This window comes from Stenella coeruleoalba (assembly GCF_951394435.1).
Source record: "Stenella coeruleoalba genome assembly, chromosome: 21".
Lineage (NCBI taxonomy): Eukaryota > Metazoa > Chordata > Mammalia > Artiodactyla > Delphinidae > Stenella > Stenella coeruleoalba.
In genome coordinates, this window is record NC_137167.1 from 12,825,736 (window position 1) to 12,844,616 (window position 18,881).

At 42.9% G+C, this 18,881-nt stretch overlaps 1 protein-coding gene across 1 annotated transcript in view; it reads left to right on the plus strand.

Moving 5' to 3' along the window:
* The window catches only part of GSR (glutathione-disulfide reductase), a 45,183-nt gene that overhangs the window by 11,375 nt on the left and 14,927 nt on the right, over positions 1-18,881 (plus strand). The window contains exons 2-6 of the mRNA XM_079909404.1: positions 4,465-4,491; positions 7,083-7,171; positions 8,703-8,772; positions 11,449-11,596; positions 14,463-14,517. Coding sequence (XP_079765530.1) covers positions 4,465-4,491; positions 7,083-7,171; positions 8,703-8,772; positions 11,449-11,596; positions 14,463-14,517 — 389 coding nt within the window. The remainder of the gene's footprint in view (positions 1-4,464; positions 4,492-7,082; positions 7,172-8,702; positions 8,773-11,448; positions 11,597-14,462; positions 14,518-18,881) is intronic.

Sequence of the window (18,881 nt, forward strand, 5' to 3'; positions counted from 1 at the left end):
GGGGCTGGTTGGTAGAGGAGCCAGCCATGTGATAGAGGGTTGGAACATCAGCCTTAACCCCCTGCCCTTGGCTAGGCGAGGACAGGGTCTGGAGGTTGACCATCACCAGTGGCCAATGATTTAGTCAGCCGTGCCTATGTAACGAAGCCTTCATAGAAAACCAAAAGGACAGAGTTCAGAGAGCTTCTGGGTTGGTGAGCACATGGGGTTTTGGGAGGGTGGCGTGTATGCCCAGAGAGGACACGGAAGCTCCACACCCCTTCCCAGGTACCTTGCCCTGTACATCTCTTCCATTGGGCTGTTCCTGAGTTATATTATAACTTTTTATAATAAACTGGTAATCTAGTAAGTAAAATGTTTCATCACATGTTTCTCTGAGTTCTGTGAGCCACTCGAGCACATTAATCAAACCCAAGAAAGGGGAAGGGGTCTTTGGAACCTTGGGTCTATAGCCGGTCGCTCAGAAGCACAGCTGACAACCTGGACTTGTGGTTGGTGACTGAAGTAGGGGCGGGGGGGATAGGACAGTCTTGTAGGACTGAGCCCTTCACCTTTGGGATCTAATGCTGTCTCCAGGTAGATAGTGTCAGAATTGAGTTAATTGCTTGATTGTGTGGAGAAATAAGACACACATCAGAGTTAGTGTCAGAATTGTGAAAGGACATGGGCAAGTGGTGTCCAGACAGCATCTTGCTTGATAACTGTTGGTGTAAAGCTGATAAAAACAGGGGACTTTATCTGTTCTGGTCAGCAATACCGAGCCCCTAGAACAGTGTCTTGCACAATCTGAAAGAATGTGCTGATGAACCAATACTGTTTTGCTTAGTGAATGATGACTGGTCATCTTGTAAGTGCTCCTTCCTCATATCAGTCCTGAACTAGATAGGAACCATTAGGCAACTCTGTGATGGGGAACAGAAAGGGGGAAACCAGAGGAAGGAAGCTTCCTATTACTTAAGCACAGGTGACATTCTCGACAGGTGAGGTTGTAAATTAACCAGTGACATGGGCAGTGTGCGGTTTTTACTTATCTGGGCAGAATTGAAGGTAAGAGCGCCAGCCCTAGGGAAGTGGAGAACCTCTGAATTTTGCCACAGGTATCATCAGACTCCTCACATGTTCTGTCCCTGTTTGGAGAGGCCCCCGTCCTCACTGTGAGCCGGTGCTGGCAGGCCCACGGAACAGGATTCTGAGCACTAGATTGGAAGAGGGAGTTCTCAGAGACGGACCATCAGTTTGCAGAGGGAGGCAGAGCTGCAGGAATCTCTCTGGCACTGGGTTGTCTCTGTTCCTATTGCTTATTGTTGGTGAGTGCCCACCTAGAGAATGCGGGCTCTGCAGGGGGATTTGCCAGGTGGAAAGCGTGGTATGCTGCAGGTCTTAGCTGTGTGCACTCCTGGGAGGTCAGAGCCCTGACAACCCGTGACCCTAGTGCCCCATTCTGGAAGGCACGCTTTCTTTGCCATCTGTTGATCTGTTTCTGAAAGGGAGCCGGCCACCGGGGAATCTATCTCCTCTGTTTGCCATACGGCTTTTGTACCCGTGGGGAGCTGGCAGACTGCAGGAATAATTCAGAGGGGTCGATGGCATCATCACACCTATCATGAATTAGAAAAAAGGTGCTTTACATACATTATCTCTGATCTTCGCAAAATCTCTGGAATGTAAGTATTATCATTCCTATTCTATGGAATGGGAAACTGAGCTCAGAGGGGTTTAGAAAGCTACCCACCAACTTCCAGGAAGTGGAGGATTCAAACTCTTGTCTGTCTGACTCTACGCCCGAGCTCTCTTTCTGACAACCTAAAGCAACCTCAGCTGGAGAGCGAGACGGAGGCTTGAACAGGACTGCACAGAGCTCTCCACCCCGGCTTCCCCAGCTTTGTAGGTAACCAATTGTTCTTTTCTTCCCTTCCAAGTCAAAGAGCCATCTGATAATCAGTTGTGTTGCGCTGAAGTGTTAGAGGTTTCTGAAACCGTCGGAAACCCTGGAGGCCTATCACTAGGAGTGCTTCAAGGTCAAGGGCTTCCACTCTGCCATAGCCCCCGGACCCAAAGTGTGCCGTGCTGGAATACAGATTCTCCAGCCCCCGAAGCTCACAATTTTCTACCACCTTCTTCCTCTGATTTCTGGCCGAAGACTTGGAAATTTTAGGGAATGTGGCTGATTCTGCTGCTGTCTCTTGAGCCAGCATCTTGGATAGGCTGAGCACCTCTCCCAGGTCAGGACCGTGGGCTCCATGAGAGCAGGGACCATATCCACTGAGTGCTCTGCTTTGCATAATGCCTGGCAGCAGTGAGTGAGCACTTCATCAGTACTTCTGAATGAATGAATGGTCGCAAGTTAAAAAGTTCAGAAACTTCTAAAAAATTAACGTTAGTCATACACTTGGCACCAGACATGTGTTCTTTGGACACCAAGAGAGCCCGCCTCTTTCCTTATGGTCATGATCAGCAGAGCTTACAGGCACCTGACATCAGTTATGTCTAGAAGGCATTTGTTTCCATATAAAAGGAAAATAATTGTATTATAAAAAATATTGAAAATAAACAAGAGAGATCAAAGAATCACCCATCTAAATTCCACTACCCAGATAAAATCATTTTGGTTTATTTCTTGGTCTAAATGAATTATACAGTAATGAATGACATTATAAAAAGTATTTAGAGTGAAATATGAAATTTTTCTCCCTCCCCAGAGATGACTGCTGTTAAGAACATGGAATATTTGCTCAAACTGTTTAAATGTATGTGTACATTTGCAATTATATATAATGCAGATTGGAACATGCAGAACAAATTGTTCTGCAGCTTTCTTTTTGTCACCTAATATCCTAAGAACACCTTCTGTAACAGTAAATAGAAATCTACTGTGTCCTTTTAACGGCTGCAGAGTATTCCATAGGCTCAGTGTACAATAATTTCCCTGTAATAATGCTTCCGTACTGTTGGGTAGTTAACTTGTGTCCAGTTATTCACTGTGACAGCACTACAGGGAACATCCTTATACATGCATCTTTGGATGCTTGAACATAACATGTGACTCTTTCTGTGTAATAAATTCCTAAATTTAGAATTGCTAAGTTCTAATGGTATGTGCCAAATGGTATGTGCAGTTTTAATCAGTCTTACTCTTTAAAAAATATTTTTTAATTGTATAAGTTTGACATGTAACATTGTGTAAGTTTAAGGCGTACAGTGTGTTACTCTGATTCATTTATAGGTTGTAATATGATCGCCCATGTAGTGATATTTATCATATTACATAATTATAGTACAATGTCATTGTCTAAATTCTAATTAGTGTTACTCTTAACCACAATTTTTTTCCAGGTTATTTTAGGATGTGATCAAAAGGAAAAAACAGATATAAACAAAAATGTGTGTATAAACATATACATCACAGTTTACAAGGACTGTTGCAAGGAATTTCTTTCTAGTCTGAGGGGTATGAATAGTTACTTTCTTAAACAACTGTCTAATTTTTACGTGAAATCTTACAACTATTTGTGTTTTCCTTTGTGTGTAGACTGCCAGAAGGCTGAGTCAAGTTTGTGTCTATCTCTAACAAGTATATAAGCATGGAGATAGATCAATAGCTAGCTGGCTAGATAATAGCATGGATGAACTTGACTGCTTGATTCATCAGTTGTCCTTTGATCTTGAAAAATAATGTAGTTTTCCACTAGAGATTTTCTCAAAGGGGACATTCTGGGTGTTTCACCCAGCATAGGCCATGGTAAGTTTCCCAGAAATCCTTTAGGACAGTTGCTCAAATGGTTCAGTTGCCTTTATTCAGCTGGTGGGTCCTCTCACCTCCGTGCTGCTGTTTCTCTCTGCTTTGTTCCTTTGGACCTGTGCAAGCTCAGGCTTTGGTCACCTCCTGACCTATTACCATCCCTGCAGAGCATCCCCCTCCCCCGGAAATGGAATTGTCCTCCCTCCCTCCCTTCTTCCTTTTCCCTCCTTTCTTCCCTTTCCCTCCTCTCCCCTCCCCCTCCTCCTCGTCTCTTCTCAACTGCTTTTTTTTTTTTTTTTTGCGGTACGTGGGCCTCTCACTGTTGCGGCCTCTCCCGCTGCGGAGCACAGGCTCCGGACGCGCAGGCTCAGCGGCCACGGCTCACGGGCCCAGCCGCTCCGCGGCATGTGGGATCCTCCGGGACCGGGGCACGAACCCGTGTCCCCTGCATCCTCAGGCGGACTCTCAACCACTACGCCACCAGGGAAGCCCTCAACTGCTTTTCTTGAGAAAATACTCATAAGTAAAATTCTCTGCCTCCTCATACAAGGAAAGTAATGTTCCTATGTTTTCCAACTCTAATAGAAAAAAGGAAGCAGCTGTAGAGTGTGACTTAGAACTCAAGGAAGTCTCCTGGGTTGATGCTTGGGGTTCATCTCCTGCATGTTTGTTTGCTGGTTTGAGTTTAATAATCTTAAAATATGTGCTTTTTATTTTTTTTCTAGGTGAATGTTGGATGTGTACCCAAAAAGGTAGAACTTTTACTTCTCCTTCCTTCCACACTCCTTTGACATATTTGGTAAATCATGATCAGAGTAAGGATGTTTTCAAATGTGCCAGTTAAAATTCTTGCTGCAAAAAATAACTGAGAAAGCTACTAAAAGGGCTTAAACAATAGGATAGTTTTTTAAAAATTTACTTGATTAATTAATTTATTTGACTGCATTGGGTCTTCGTTTCTGTGTGAGAGCTTTCTCTAGTTGCGGCAAGCGGGGGCCACTCTTCATCGCGGTGCGCGGGCCTCTCACTATCGCGGCCTCTCTTGTTGTGCAGCACAGGCTCCAGATGCGCAGGCTCAGTAGTTGTGGCTCACAGGCCCAGTTGCTCCGCGGCATGTGGGATCTTCCCAGACCAGGGCTCGAACCTGTGTCCCCGGCGTTGGCAGTCAGATTCCCAACCACTGCGCCACCAGGGAAGCTCAATAGGATAGTTTTTATTTGTATTTTTAAATATCATTTATTAAGAAGCCTGGAGGAAGAAATAAAGAGGCCAGGAGATAGGCAGCTTCTGAGATTGGCTTAGCACTTAAGGATATCTGAAAGAACCCTGGCTTCTCTCCATCTTTCCGCTCTGGTATCCTAGGTGTATGGTCAGTGGTAACCCCTGCCCCCTCATGGCTACAGGATGGCTCATGGAGCTCCAGGCAGGATGTCCTCACCCAGCACTGCCCCTGAAGATTGCTTTAGATTCTCCTGGCCAGGATGAGCTACCCGTGCAGGGGAGAATGGGCAAGTGAGTGGCATTTTCAGCCAGGAAGAAAGGAGGGAGGGGCTGCTGGAGAGATAACCACAGAAATACTAGCTCCTGGATACTAATTGCATCATACATACAAAGGAAATTCATCCTGGCCATGAACCTTGTGGTTAAGTTCCCATAGTGACAAAGTCCCTGTGGGAACACAGAGGGGAGATAACCAGGAATGGAACACAGTGTCTGGTCTCAAGCTTCTGATGGTCTAGAAGGAACAAAGACCAACAAAATGTTTATAGTCATGGTGTAAAAGAAAAGCACTGTCCATCTGCAGGGGATAACTTTTTCTCAATAGAAGATCCAGCCAGGAAATAAAAAAGTTTATACCCCACTGTAAGCCCAAGTGCTGATATGACCAAGACCAAGTAGATGATGGTGGCAGATGGATGGATGTCCCTCCTACATGTGGCTCTGGTTAACTACATGGAACCTGGGTGACTTTGCACGGAGTGAGGTGTTTGCCTCAAGCCATCTGGTCTTTCACCTGCTCCAGGGCATCTCTGAATCAGTTTTTCCCAGGGAGACAAGAACAGTTTTTCTCCTGGAAAGACGTGTCAAGATTGTCATGGGTTTTTTGTTTTATTTTGATGTTAGTAGTTTTTGTTTTTAAACAGAAATCTATTTCCCTATAAATTATCCAATTTTAAATCATATAGCATGTGACGTTGGGTATCTCCTGGCCACTCTAAAATTGAATTTCTCAAGTTGCTTGAATGATGTTTCTGAGGACAGTATTTGGATACCATTGTGGTAAGCAGTTGATAGAATTGCACCTCAGTTAAAAGAATCCAGCACAGTCATCAATTTATTCTTCTTTAGGCATAAAGGGAGGAGGGTACAAAGAAGGAATCAAAGGCTTGTCAAAAGTCGTGGGACTTTCCTGGTGGCGCAGTGGTTAAGAATCCACCTGCCAATGCAGGGGACACGGGTTCGAGCCCCGGTCCGGGAAGATCCCACATGCCACAGAGCAACTAAGCCCGTGTGTTACAACTACTGAGCCTGCGCTCTAGAGCCCCCAAGCCACAGCTACTGAGCCCGTGTGCCATGACTACTGAAGCCCACACGCCTAGAGCCTGTGCTCCTCAACAAGAGAAGCCACCGCAGTGAGAAGCCTGCGCACAGCAACGAAGACCCAAGACAGCCAAAAATAAATAAATAAATAAATAAATAAATAAATAAAAGTCATGTCTCTGGCGTGTCTGACAAAGAAGATGGTAGTTTGTCATCTAGAGTTCTGGATGCCGATTTCAATTCAGTTCTCGTGATGATCAGTTGGTTTACAGATTATAGGCTACATCCCACAGGAGACGCAGCTAACCTTTGAGTTCCACATGTCTGATTACATATATCCTTACAGGGACACGTTTGTAGTTAATAGGAATCCATTTTCTTAAAGTTTCCAGTGCTCAATTTTATCTAATAGTTTCCTTCTAAATCTTAAAGTTAACAGATGCAATTCCATTTCTTAAATTGAGCACAGAAGGCAAGGCTTAAAGAAATTTGAAACTTAAAATGAATGTAAGCAGTAGTAAATTTGAATGGAAGAACTGTGAGACATATAATATTCTGCTTTTACAGAGTATATAAACTGTGGAATTCAACAATAGAATTAATTTCCCCCAACATTTCAGAAGTCTCGCTATGAAATCTATCTGGTCATATTTCTGAAGTTTCTCTTTTAAAATGTTTAGTTTTGTTTGTAAGTTAAAGGTCAGTATCTTTATCTACTATTATATATTACCTTTCTGTAGAAAAAAATTTCTCTTTTTTCTCTGGACTCATGCACTACTGTCTTGGGTACTTTTTTTTATAGGTAATGTGGAACACAGCTGTCCACTCTGAATTCATGCATGACCACGTTGATTATGGCTTTCAAAGCTGTGAGGGTAAATTCAGCTGGCGGTAAGTGTAAACGCTGAGAGGGCTCTGTTTACAAACGTACATTTTTTCTTTCATAGTGAAGTAAGCCATACATTTTTTGAGGGTGTATTATTGTGGCAAAGTGTATATAACATAAACTTTTGGAGGTAAAGGATATGTTTTTGGCATTGATTGCAGTGATGACTTACTTGTGCATATACTTATCTCTAAACTCATCAAGTTGATACATTAAATATGTACAGCTTTTTGTATGTCAGTCATACATCAATAAATTGGTTTTAAAATACACAACACAACGTGAAAGGTTCATTTTAGCCCTTTTAAAGTTGTCAATTCAGTGGCATTAGGTATATTCATAGTGTCGTGCAACCATCACCAACATCCATTTCCAGATTTCCACCATCCCAAACAGAACAGTGTACCTGTTAAACAGTCTTCCCTTGCTCCAAACCCCTGGTATCTCTATGCTGTTTTCTGTCTATGAATGTGACTATTCTAGGTACCTTATACAACATCTGTCCTTTTATGCCTGGTGTATTTCACTTAGCGTAGCACTTTTAGAATTCGTCCATGCTGTGGTATGTGTCAGAATTTCATTGCTTTTTAAGGCTGAATGCTGTTCCCTAATATTTATATACCACACTTTGTTTCTTTATTCATCCTTCAATGGACTCCTGGGTTTTTTCCATCTCTCGTCTATTGTGAATAATAATGCTATGAATATTGGTCTACAAGTCCCTATTTTCAGTTGTTTTGGGACTGTCCCTAGAAGTGGAATTGCTGGGTCATATGGCAATTAATATTTAACTATTTTTGAAGTTTTATACCTTTTATTTATTTTTTTATTGAGGTATAGTTGATATACAATATTATGTAAGTTTCAGATGTCCAACATAGTGATTCACACCTTTTAAAGGTTTTACTCCATTTAGAGTTATTATAAAACATTGGCTATATTTCCTGTGCTGTCCAATATATTTTTGTAGCTTATTTATTTTATATGTAATCGTTTGTACCTCTTAATCCCCCGTGTTTAACTTCTAAAGGAACTACCATAAACTTTTTTTTTTTTTGGCCACGCCTTGCGGCATGCAGAATCTTCGTTCCTAACCAGGGATCGAACCTGAGCCCCCTGCAGTGGAAGCATGGAGTCCTAACCACTGGACCACCAGGGGATTCCCTGCCATGAACTTTTCTAGCCATAAATTTTTTTTTTTAATTTTAGCATATTCATTCATTTATTGAGCAAATAACGAGTGGCCACCATATACTAGGCACTGTGCCAAAGCAGCTCTCCTTGCCTTCTTTGCAGAAAGAAATTTACGAACCTTGCGTGCCAAGTGAACATTCTCCATAGAGTAGAATAAGGGTTCTGCACATACGGAACGCAGACGGACACAGGGGAAGGTGTGCCTGTCTTTAGAGACACTCACTCCCAGGGCTCTTATGGACAGTCTGATTCTCTGCTCCGGCATGTTCAGGGTCAGAGGCCCTAGTTACGACTGAAAGAGGAGAGTCCAGATCCTCAGTCCTGACTCTGGTTTCATTGCAGGGTTATAAAGGAAAAGCGGGATGCCTACGTGAGCCGCCTAAACACCATCTATCAGAATAATCTCATCAAGGTGAGCATGCCAGGTTTTGAACTTTGAGAAGAAGCTGTTCTCTGCCGGAGAACCAAATCTGACCAGACATAGCCTTTACATTTATCTCTTGTTTCTTTTCTTTCTTTTGTGATGACTGGTTTTGATATTGACCTGTAAGAATGTAAGTCGGACTTAGTAGGCCAGTCTCATTTCTATTTCTACGGAAAGTGGGACGTATGTGCCTAAGTCGGCGAAGCAGGTCTCACCTGATGCCTGCCTGCACCTGTCTGACCCTCCACTTAGTTCCAGAAACCAAGCACATAAGAGCCTGATTATGTAACAATGTGCCAGTTTATGGGTTAAAATCAGGACCGTTATCTGGCTGGAAACCTGCCATAGTTCGTCTGCTGAGAACACCCTCATCCTTGGTGGCTAAATCTACTCAGGACACCATGTTATGGTTCAGAAGGACGTTTTTGTGAATGAAGTCCAATCAGGAAAATTGGGCAAAGTGTGTTTGCCTTCAGCAAATGTATGTTGTCCTTTGTTCTGCTGAGGCTTTTCCCACCCTCATGCTTTGATGTCATTCCTCTTCCACTGGACTGTACTGAAGCACCATCCAACTCTCCTTTTTCTTATTTATTTATTTATTTATAATTAATTAATTTATTTTTGGCTTCGCCGTGCGGCTTGTGGGATCTTAGTTCCCCAACCAGGGATTGAACCCACACCCTTGGCAGTGAAAGTGCGGAGTCCTAACCACTGGACCTCCAGGGAAGTCCCAACTCTCCCTTTTCTTGACAGTGTGACTCCCAGCACCCTTAATTGGTCTCTGTGGTCTCACTCTGCAATTTCTAAGACATCAACGTAGCTTAGGTTATATTAGATCAGTATATTTGGGATGGTATTTGGGCCACTGTAATCTCACTAGCACGTGTTTATAAACCCCTTTTTAGGGTGAGTTACTTGTACAGATGGCTAACCTCATAATTTTTATATTAATTCTTACCATTCATTGGGTTTATTTTTTTGGAGGGTGATATTTTCTGACCTTAACCCCCAAATTCAAGGGGAAAGTATTTGGTCTTCAGACCCCTGTGCACTGAGTTCAAGAGATTTTAAGGTGGCTAGACATGAAAATGAGATGCCATTTGCTATACTACAACACCCAAATTAAAAAAAAATTGTTTTTTAATGGAGCTAGCTTAAAGTACTTTTGCAAAAGAGATAGGAAAATTACTCAGGAAATAGCATTTTTTAATCCTCAAAAATCTTGGTGTGTAGCAGAATTTACCATGACCTTATGGAAAAGGAATCACAGGCAATCCAGAAATTCGGAATAGGAAACTTTCTGTGAAATATCCTAGGAAATGAAAATAAAAATTTCATCAGTTTCTTCCCCAAGCGATTACCCATATTATCACCACTCGACTCAGTCTCCTTTTTGTCTAGCATCCGGTAGGAAATCATTACCTCCTGAAGGAAAGTTTTTCAGGAGCCTCGTGGCTTTTGGCATCAATCTTGATTCACCTTGATTAAGCAGGGCACCTGCAGAACAGGCCTGGAGGGCTGATTAGAAAGGAGGAAATAGCTCAAGTCAGAACCAGGTATGTTCCAAAATGTTGCAACGCTCCATTCTGTGATCATGCTTACAGGATCCCATTATCCTTGTGAGTTGCCCACATTTCTTGCCAGTATGTGTATCCTGGCAGGCAGAAGCTTGCTGGCAGTCCAAACTCAGGCCCAGGCACAGAGGCTGCCAGGAAGAGCAAATGAAGTCTGAGTTCTCAACACCTCTAGTGTAGAGCTTCACGGTCATGGAATTTTGTGGTATTCTTCCCCCCTTCGTTTGAAAAAACATAAACATTGCTTTTCCCTCCCTTGGCCAGAGTATTTCCCTTTGGCCTCAGTTCCCTGCACCTTTATCCTTTTGTTTTCTCAGCCTTCTTTCTTTCCTCCAGACACATCATTCTTCAGTGTGTTTTCATTCTAAGTGAGAAAGGCTTTCTCCTTCAACTCTTGGGGACAAAGATGTAATCTTCTTCCTTGTGGGAATGACTTGCATATATTTTTTTTAGTCTCTGGGTTTTGGCCCAAGATAGTCCCTTTGTTTTTTCTTACTGCATAGTTCTAGCATCAAATGGCAACCCCCAACCTAAGTATCAATTAACAGTCAGAAGTTCTGCAGAAACTCGAACGTTGGAGAGTTGTCTTAGCATCAGCAAACCATAAATCACAATCCTCAGTAGAGAATGGAAAGATGTAAGAAGTTGCAGCAAGTTTTGTTTTGGTTTTTGGTTTTTTTGTTTGTTTTTTGGGTATTTTTTGACCGTACCACACGGTTTGCAGGATCTTAGTTCCCCAACCAGTCCTAACCACTGGACAGGGAATTCCCTTGTTTTATTTTTAATCTTTTTCTTCTTCTTTTTTTTTATTTTATCAAAGTATAATTGAATTACAATGTTGCGTTAGTTTCTGCTGTTCAGCAAAGTGACTCAGTTATACATATATATTTTTTTCATGTCCTTTTCTATTGTGTTTTGTCATAGGATATTGAATATAGTTCCCTGTGCTATACAGTAGGACCTTGTTGTTTATCCACCCTATATATAATAGTTTGCATCTGCTAATCCCAAACTCCCAGTACTTCCCTTCCCCACCCCTTTGTTTTTTAATCTTAAGAACAGGCTAATGTGACCATGCTTCCTTCTCCAGTCCCACATAGAAATCATCCGCGGCCATGCAGTATTCACGGGTGATGCCCAGCCCACAGTGGAGGTCAACGGGGAAAAGTACACCGCCCCTCACATCCTGATTGCCACAGGTGGCGTGCCCATGCTTCCTCAGGAGAGCCAGATCCCTGGTGAGTCTTCCAAAGGCGTATGCTTGTTAACAATAGTCAGAAAGAATTGACCGTTGTTTTCCACCTTACAAGTCATGCCAGGGGATCTGCCCTGTACCAGTTCCTTGTCTTGGACACATGAGAGAAGGTCTCTGCAGAACCTAAATGTAATTGGCCTAAGTGGTACCTAGTGACGGGGCAAAGGAAGATATTTCATCCAGCCCCAGGCTCAGACATACTACAGTAACACAGGGGGAAGAATCAGCAAAAGCCCCATCCTTCCCTTCTCGGCACAGCAGAGATTGTTTTCAGCCTCAGTTTGTCATGAGATATCTACTGTTTTCTTTAAGAGAGAGAAATCTTGTAGAGATGTAACTTCATCAGCTAATTAAGCCTTCTTATATGCATATTTTTCTCTCACATAAAGAATTAGAAAATTAAAGAAGTAAGGAATCTCCGAGACAGTCTTGTCTACCTTCGTATACACAGGGATGTGTTATAACATACTGCCTTGTTCTCTCATAGGAAACATTGTCCGTATCTTTTTCCCCAAGTAGATTATAAGGTCTTTGTGGATGGTGATCATAGTTTATACAACTTCTTCTTAAGACCCATGACCATGGATTGGCTTCTTACAACCCATGACCAACCTGAATTTATATGGAAAATTTTGAGTGTGTATGTATTTATGTATTTTTTTCTCTGGAGAGAGGATCGATAAAATTTCACCAGCTTTTAAAAGGGTTCATGACTCTCCAAAAGCTAAAGAACAACTACTGTAAAAAATGTGAAGATGCTGTTGTCAAGTAACTTAAAATTTAGTTGGTAAGATTGGATATACACATCTTTTTTTTTCTTTTTTTTTTTTGCAGTATGCGGGCCTCTCACTGTTGTGGCCTCTCCCATTGCGGAGCACCAGGGAAGCCCCAGTTTATGTCTTTTTAAAAAGACAGGGAGACTGTACAGATGCACTAGGATCTCTGGAAGGACACTCAAAACCCTGCAGTGCCAACTCCCTCCAAGGAGAGGACCAGAGCTCTGGGTTGGGAAAGAGACCTGCTTTTCACTAGATGCTCTGTGGTGCTTTTAGAATTTTTTAAGATATACATTTATTGGGCTTCCCTGGGGGCGCAGTGGTTGAGGGTCCGCCTGCCGATGCAGGGGACACGGGTTCGTGCCCCGGTCCGGGAAGATCCCACATACCGCGAGGCGGCTGGGCCCGTGAGCCATGGCCGCTGAGCCTGCGCGTCCGGAGCCTGTGCTCCGCAACGGGAGAGGCCACAGCAGTGAGAGGCCCACGTACCAAAAAAAAAAAAAAAAAAAAAGATATACATTTATTAATTTAAAACATGTAATAAAAAACAAATGCAAAGAAATAAAATAAAAGGTAAGTGTTCCTAGGTGATTGCCAGACAGTGAGGGTCGGGGTCCTCAGAGGTGGGATGGATTACTATGAGCTGTCATGGACCAAAAAGACTTCCTGGGAAAAGGGCTTACAAATTGAGCACCATGTGCCGAAGAAGAGAAAGACCAGAAGAACCAGTGGGTAATAAATAGGTCTTTAAAGGACATTCAGTCAATTAAACCAGTTTTTCTGGCAGTGAAATCTGGAAGCAAGTACATTGAACTGAAACTGGAAGAAGGTTAGGGCCAAATTGTGGACATTTATGAAGTCAAATTAAGGAATCTCTGTCATTCACGAAAACCAGTTATTAATAGCCTATAAATGGGATAGTGACGAGACCTAAGTGATAAGTATAGAAAACTAATCTGATAGTGATCTACAGAGGCAGAAGGCCAGTTAGCAAGTTGTTGCAATAGAATGTGCAGGAGGTGGTAATAGGTTCTGAACTACAGGGTTAGCGTCTGAAATGTGGTGGAAATACTCAGTTCAGCTCTGCAGACAGTTACTAAGCCCGTGGTATGTGCCAGGCGCTAGGAGGAGAGGACAGACATAAGAGACACAGAAGGATGAATCAGCTAGTATATTTCATTGACTCCAAGGCACATTTAAAAAAAAATACTCAACACCTCTGAAATCAGGATGGGACCTTAATCATTGTGCATTGAATTTGGCGAAATGCAGTATTTTAAATAACCGATGAGATGGCTGTTGTTGAGAGAAGGAATTACGGATTGATAACTCAAGACTTTGGATTACTGATGGAAGGTAGTCTTTTCAGCTGAAGTGGTAAACAAGAGAGGGATATGGCTTGGGAAATAAAGTTAAGATTCTATGTTGAAAATACTGAGTTTGAAACAAAGCTAAATGATATAGAAAGACAGTTAGAAATATGGAAGGAACTAGAACCTGGGGAGAAGGTCAAAACTGGAACTGCACATTTGAAGTCTCCCACAATGAAGGGAGAGTTGGTTAAAACCTTTGAAGGAAAAAAGCAGAGAGAAGAGAACCAAGGCTGAGCCCATTTGGGGGCGGGAGAAGGAAGCAGAGCCAGCAAGGAGTCTATTCATGAGAGCTGAGGAGATGGGTTTTTTAAAAAATTAATTAATTAGGCTGCCATTGGGTCTTAGTTGAGACATGTGTGATCTTAGTTCCGCAACCAGGGATCGAACCCGAGTCCCCTGCATTGGAAGGCGGATTATTAACCACTGGACCACCAAGGAAGTCCCAAGCTGAGGAGATCTTAATTCCTCAAAGAAATTTGATAGTTACTTAGTCATCAGTACTCTTATTTCTACAGAGGAAATAAAAATGTTGACTCAGGGAAGATTTGATGGGCAGCTTCCCAAGTGGAGACTTTAACAGAACTTGTCGAAACAGAGAGTGTGATGGCTGAGAAAGTGTTTGGTTCGTCCATAAAATGTTGTGATTATTTTACAAGAGAAAACTCCATCTGTGTGACCTATATTGCATTTTCCTACATAGGTGCCAGCCTAGGAATAACCAGTGATGGGTTTTTTCAGCTGGAAGAGTTGCCTGGGTAAGCTGCTTTTCTTCCTGACCTCCGTGTTCATTCTCCCTCAGTTTCTCCCAACACTTCTACCTCCTCTTCCCAACTGTTAAATGTAGGAATTTCCAGAATTCTGTTCTACCTCTTCTCTTTTTATGACCTTGGGTCTCTCATCCATGAGTAGCCCGCAATAAATGACTCAGATCTTTCATGCTTTTGGTCAGAGGCCATTGTAAAATTTTTAGGACCAGAATCAAATGCAGGGTGGTTTTGAGAATAAACACTGAAGCCCTAAAACTGTTTTCTTTCTTCAACTTGATAGAGCATCAGTTGATAATGTGTCTAAAGTGATTCTGGTCTTCAAAGCAGCTAGTACAGAGGCATCTGGATAAATGAAGGCTCTGTCAGTCTCACAAAAATAGGTTTTCTGAAATTGGCCTTTATACATGTTTGTCCTAATAACCTTAGTAGACTTCTGTCATGGATTTAGATAACACAGAGAGAAAAAACATAATGAGGAGGATTGTTTCTCTAATTTGAAGAAGCTGCCAATTGCAGGCTTCCTTGATTAGAGGGGTCCTCCCTTCACTCATGATAAGTGATAGGGCACCTGGGAACTGGAGGAGGGACCCTGTTAGCCCAGAGTTTGGCCTTTATTTCCTTCTGAGTAGCACTCACCCTGGAGCCGTCATTGCTCAACTCTGCTGCTCTCTCGGCAGATGCTGCCAGTGCAGTGGGAAGTCTTAATCCCGCGCTTTTGCATCAAGGCCTTTCTGGAGGGTGACTAATAATCCCTGCTTGTTCCTTTACCTTAACTCACCTGGAACCACAGGTGGTTCATCAGGGACAAGAGGGCATCTTGGCAATTCCATAGCTGCTGTGAAAACGTCCTGTTACGACATTCAGACCAGGTCATCTTCTGACTTTGAGAAAAGCAAACAGGCATTTTAGATTTGCTGTCTGTGGGGCAGGGCCGTGTGTTAGAGAGCAGCCTTTCTTTCCTCATGATCTGTTTGGTTTTAGGTGTGAAGGATATGAGACATGTGAGAATATATGCAGAAATGTGGTCCTGACTCATCGTGTTTAAATGATAACAATTCAGTCTGGACGCAAAGAAGCTTCCTTCTAGATATCTGTCCATTGCCTATTTTTAAACCATTTATTAAACTCGTGCTGGTAGCACTACAAGTTGAAGAGAGGAATGTATGCGTGTTATAAACAGGACTCTGGGAACATAGGAAAATGAATTAACAATTGGTATATGATTTTTGTCTTCTTTTTTTAAGACTCCCTTATCATTGTTATGTTGGTAAGTAAGTAAATAATCAAAGAAGGAACAAATTTATAGGTGAGGTAACATGTGCTCTGGGCTGTATGATCCAGCTTTTGCCCTCATTGGGCTTATGGTTGAGGGGAGGCTGGAGCGTGGAGTCTGTGGAACACTGTGGGACAAGAGGTTCTGACAGCCATAATGAGGGAAAGAGAAGTGCTCTGGGGACTCAGCAGAATATAAGATTGTTTCTAGGTGGTGGAGGGCTCCCAGGTGTGGCTGCCAAAGTGTCTATGTCCTCAGGGTGAGCCACGGCCTCCCCCCTCCTCTCCTGGAGACTCTCCAAGACCAACAGGCATTGAGGGCACGAAGGAGATTGTGCTTGGTTCACAGTTTTTACCTAACTTACTGAGTTTTTCATGTACTGAAGACTGGTGTTTTAAATCAAGACTCCAGAGGCTTCCCTGGGGGCGCAGTGGTTAAGAATCCGCCTGCCAATGCAGGGGACATGGGTTGGAGCCCTGGTCTGGGAAGATTCCCCATGCTGCGGAGCAACTAAGCCCGTGCGCCACAACTACTGAGCCTGCGCTCTAGAGCCCGTGAGCCACAACTACTGAAGCCCATGCGCCTAGAGCCTGTGCTCTGCAACAAGAGAAGCCACCGTAATGAGAAGACCGTGTACTGCAACAAAGAGTAGCCCCCACTCACCACAACTAAAGAAAGCCTGTGCGCAGCAACAAAGACTCAACACAGCCAAAAATAAATAAATTAATTAATTAAAAAAAAAAAATCAAGACTCCGAAAGCCTGGATGTCAGCTCCCCAGCCTGAGCTTCAGCTTGTTAAGACCATGCCACTGTCTCTTCATTCCTCTAGCAGTCTCTGTATCACAATGCAGAGCTTGGGAATGAAGCCAACATGAAGTGCAAAGCTGAGCATCTTTAAGGGACCAGGTCCTGACATATCATTGGAACACTTAGATGCAGCCATACCTGAAGTCAGGACTTCTCGGTTACATGAATCAATAAATTCCTTTTTTTTTAAACCAAAAAGAAAAAAAAAGATTGTTTCCAGTGGTTACTTTAGTGGTACAAGGTGGACTAGAGGGGACTGTGGAAGCTGAGGGGGAAACACTGAGCTCCTTGCAGATTTTTGTCTCCTCTCTGAAGAAGCCAAGACGTTTCACACGTGTTTCTCGTATATCCATTCTGCTGGGAATACTTCTCCCAACCCTTGCCAGAGCTATTCATCTTTCAGGAATCTGGAGTGTTTCTGAGCCCTCTCCCCTGCAGGAACTAAGTGTTGCCCTCTGAGCTTTAACAGACCCCTGGGCATGTTTCCCCTCAGGAATTCCTCAAGGACAGGGATCGCTACCCATTGTGTCCAGTGCAATGCTTAACAGAAGTAGGACTTACATAAGAAATGTTTGGGGAAGAGAGAGAAGGTGGAGAGAGGAAAGAAGAAAGTAAGGAGCGAAGACCCAAAGAAAGGAAAAGTGATCAACATATAATAGGAGAGAGGATGGTAGAGATGGAAGAAGAGCTACTTCCTTGTTTCCAAACTAGACATTTCTCTTTTTATACACTGGGCTGTAGGATAAGAGCATCCTTACCTCTAATACATAGCCATTCAGGTTCATACCTCATCCTCCATCCAGACCATAGCTCTCTGAAGGCAGGGAGTCACAACATAGGTACCTTACTTTTAGAAGGTACTAAAGAAAGATTTCCTTTCTTCTTCCCTGATTGCTTTCTTCTTACCCAAGCATTGCACCAGTGGTAGGACCATGCTTTAGAGAACGCCAGCCCTGAAAGGGTTAGCTCCAGCTGAAGGGCACTTACTCTGTATGCTGCAGTGATTACTCTAGGACTGGGCTTAGCTTCTCCACCATGGACTCAGACCTTCACCCAAACATTTATCTAGTGTTTAAGATGCTTTTTTAGACCAGAATTTATTCAGGGCATCTAGTTTCATTGCAGATCTATGCTACAAGTTAAAATGGCTTGCTTAAATTGGCCTTTCATCATATTGCAAAGATTGAGAGAATTTAGCAATGATCAAGGGAAAATACTGAGCCAGAGGAGAATAACGGTGGTGAGGATTGTGATGCCAAAGAAAGGAACAGAAGAGATATTTGAAGCAATAATGACTGTCACTTTCCCCAAAATTAATGTCAGACACCAAACCACAGATCCAGGAAGGTCAGAGAACACTGAGTAGGATAAATGTCAAAAAAACTATACCTAGGCATATAATTTTCAAACCGTAGAAAATCAAAGAAAAAATTCTGGAAGAAGCCAGAAGGATGAAACACAGCTGACCTCTAAGGGGAGCAAAGATAAGAATTACAACAACTCTTCAGAAACTATGCAAACAAGAAAGTGGAACATTTAAAGTGTTGAGAGGAAAAAAACCCACCAACATAGAACTCTTTACTCTGCAAAATTATCCATCAAAATTGGCGGACAGGGCTTCCCTGGTGGCGCAGTGGTTGAGAGTCCGCCTGCCAATGCAGGGGACACGGGTTCGTGCCCTGGTCCGGGAAGATCCCACATGCCACGGAGCAGCTGGGCCCGTGAGCCATGGCCGCTGAGCCTGTGCATCCGGAGCCTGTGCTCCGCAAAGGGAGAGGCCACAACAGTGAGAGGCCCGCGTACCACAAAAAAAAAAAAAAAAAAAAAAAAAGGCGGAGAAATAAAGACTTTCTCGGACAAGCAAAAAACAAAAATTGTGGTGCCAATTTTAGTTTTAGGTGTGAAGATCTCTGCATAAGGAATTGTCTCTAGCTTCAAAGGGTTTTTATTTCCTCTCTGAGGGAATGAAGCTAAGTAATTTTTAAAACACCTAAAAATATATTTCCGTTCTACAGAAGGATATTTTCTACTTAAAATTACTGTATTATCCTGGATTGGATCTTGGGACAGAAGAAGGAAATGAATGGAAAGACAGGTGAAATCTGAATAAAGTCTGAAGTTTAGTCAACAGTAATGTACCAGTGTCAGTTTGTTTTTTTTTAGTTTTTTTTTTAGCGATACTCGGACCTCTCACTGTTGTGGCCTCTCCCATCGTGGAGCACAGGCTCCGGATGCGCAGGCTCAGCGGCCATGGCTCATGGGCCCAGCCGC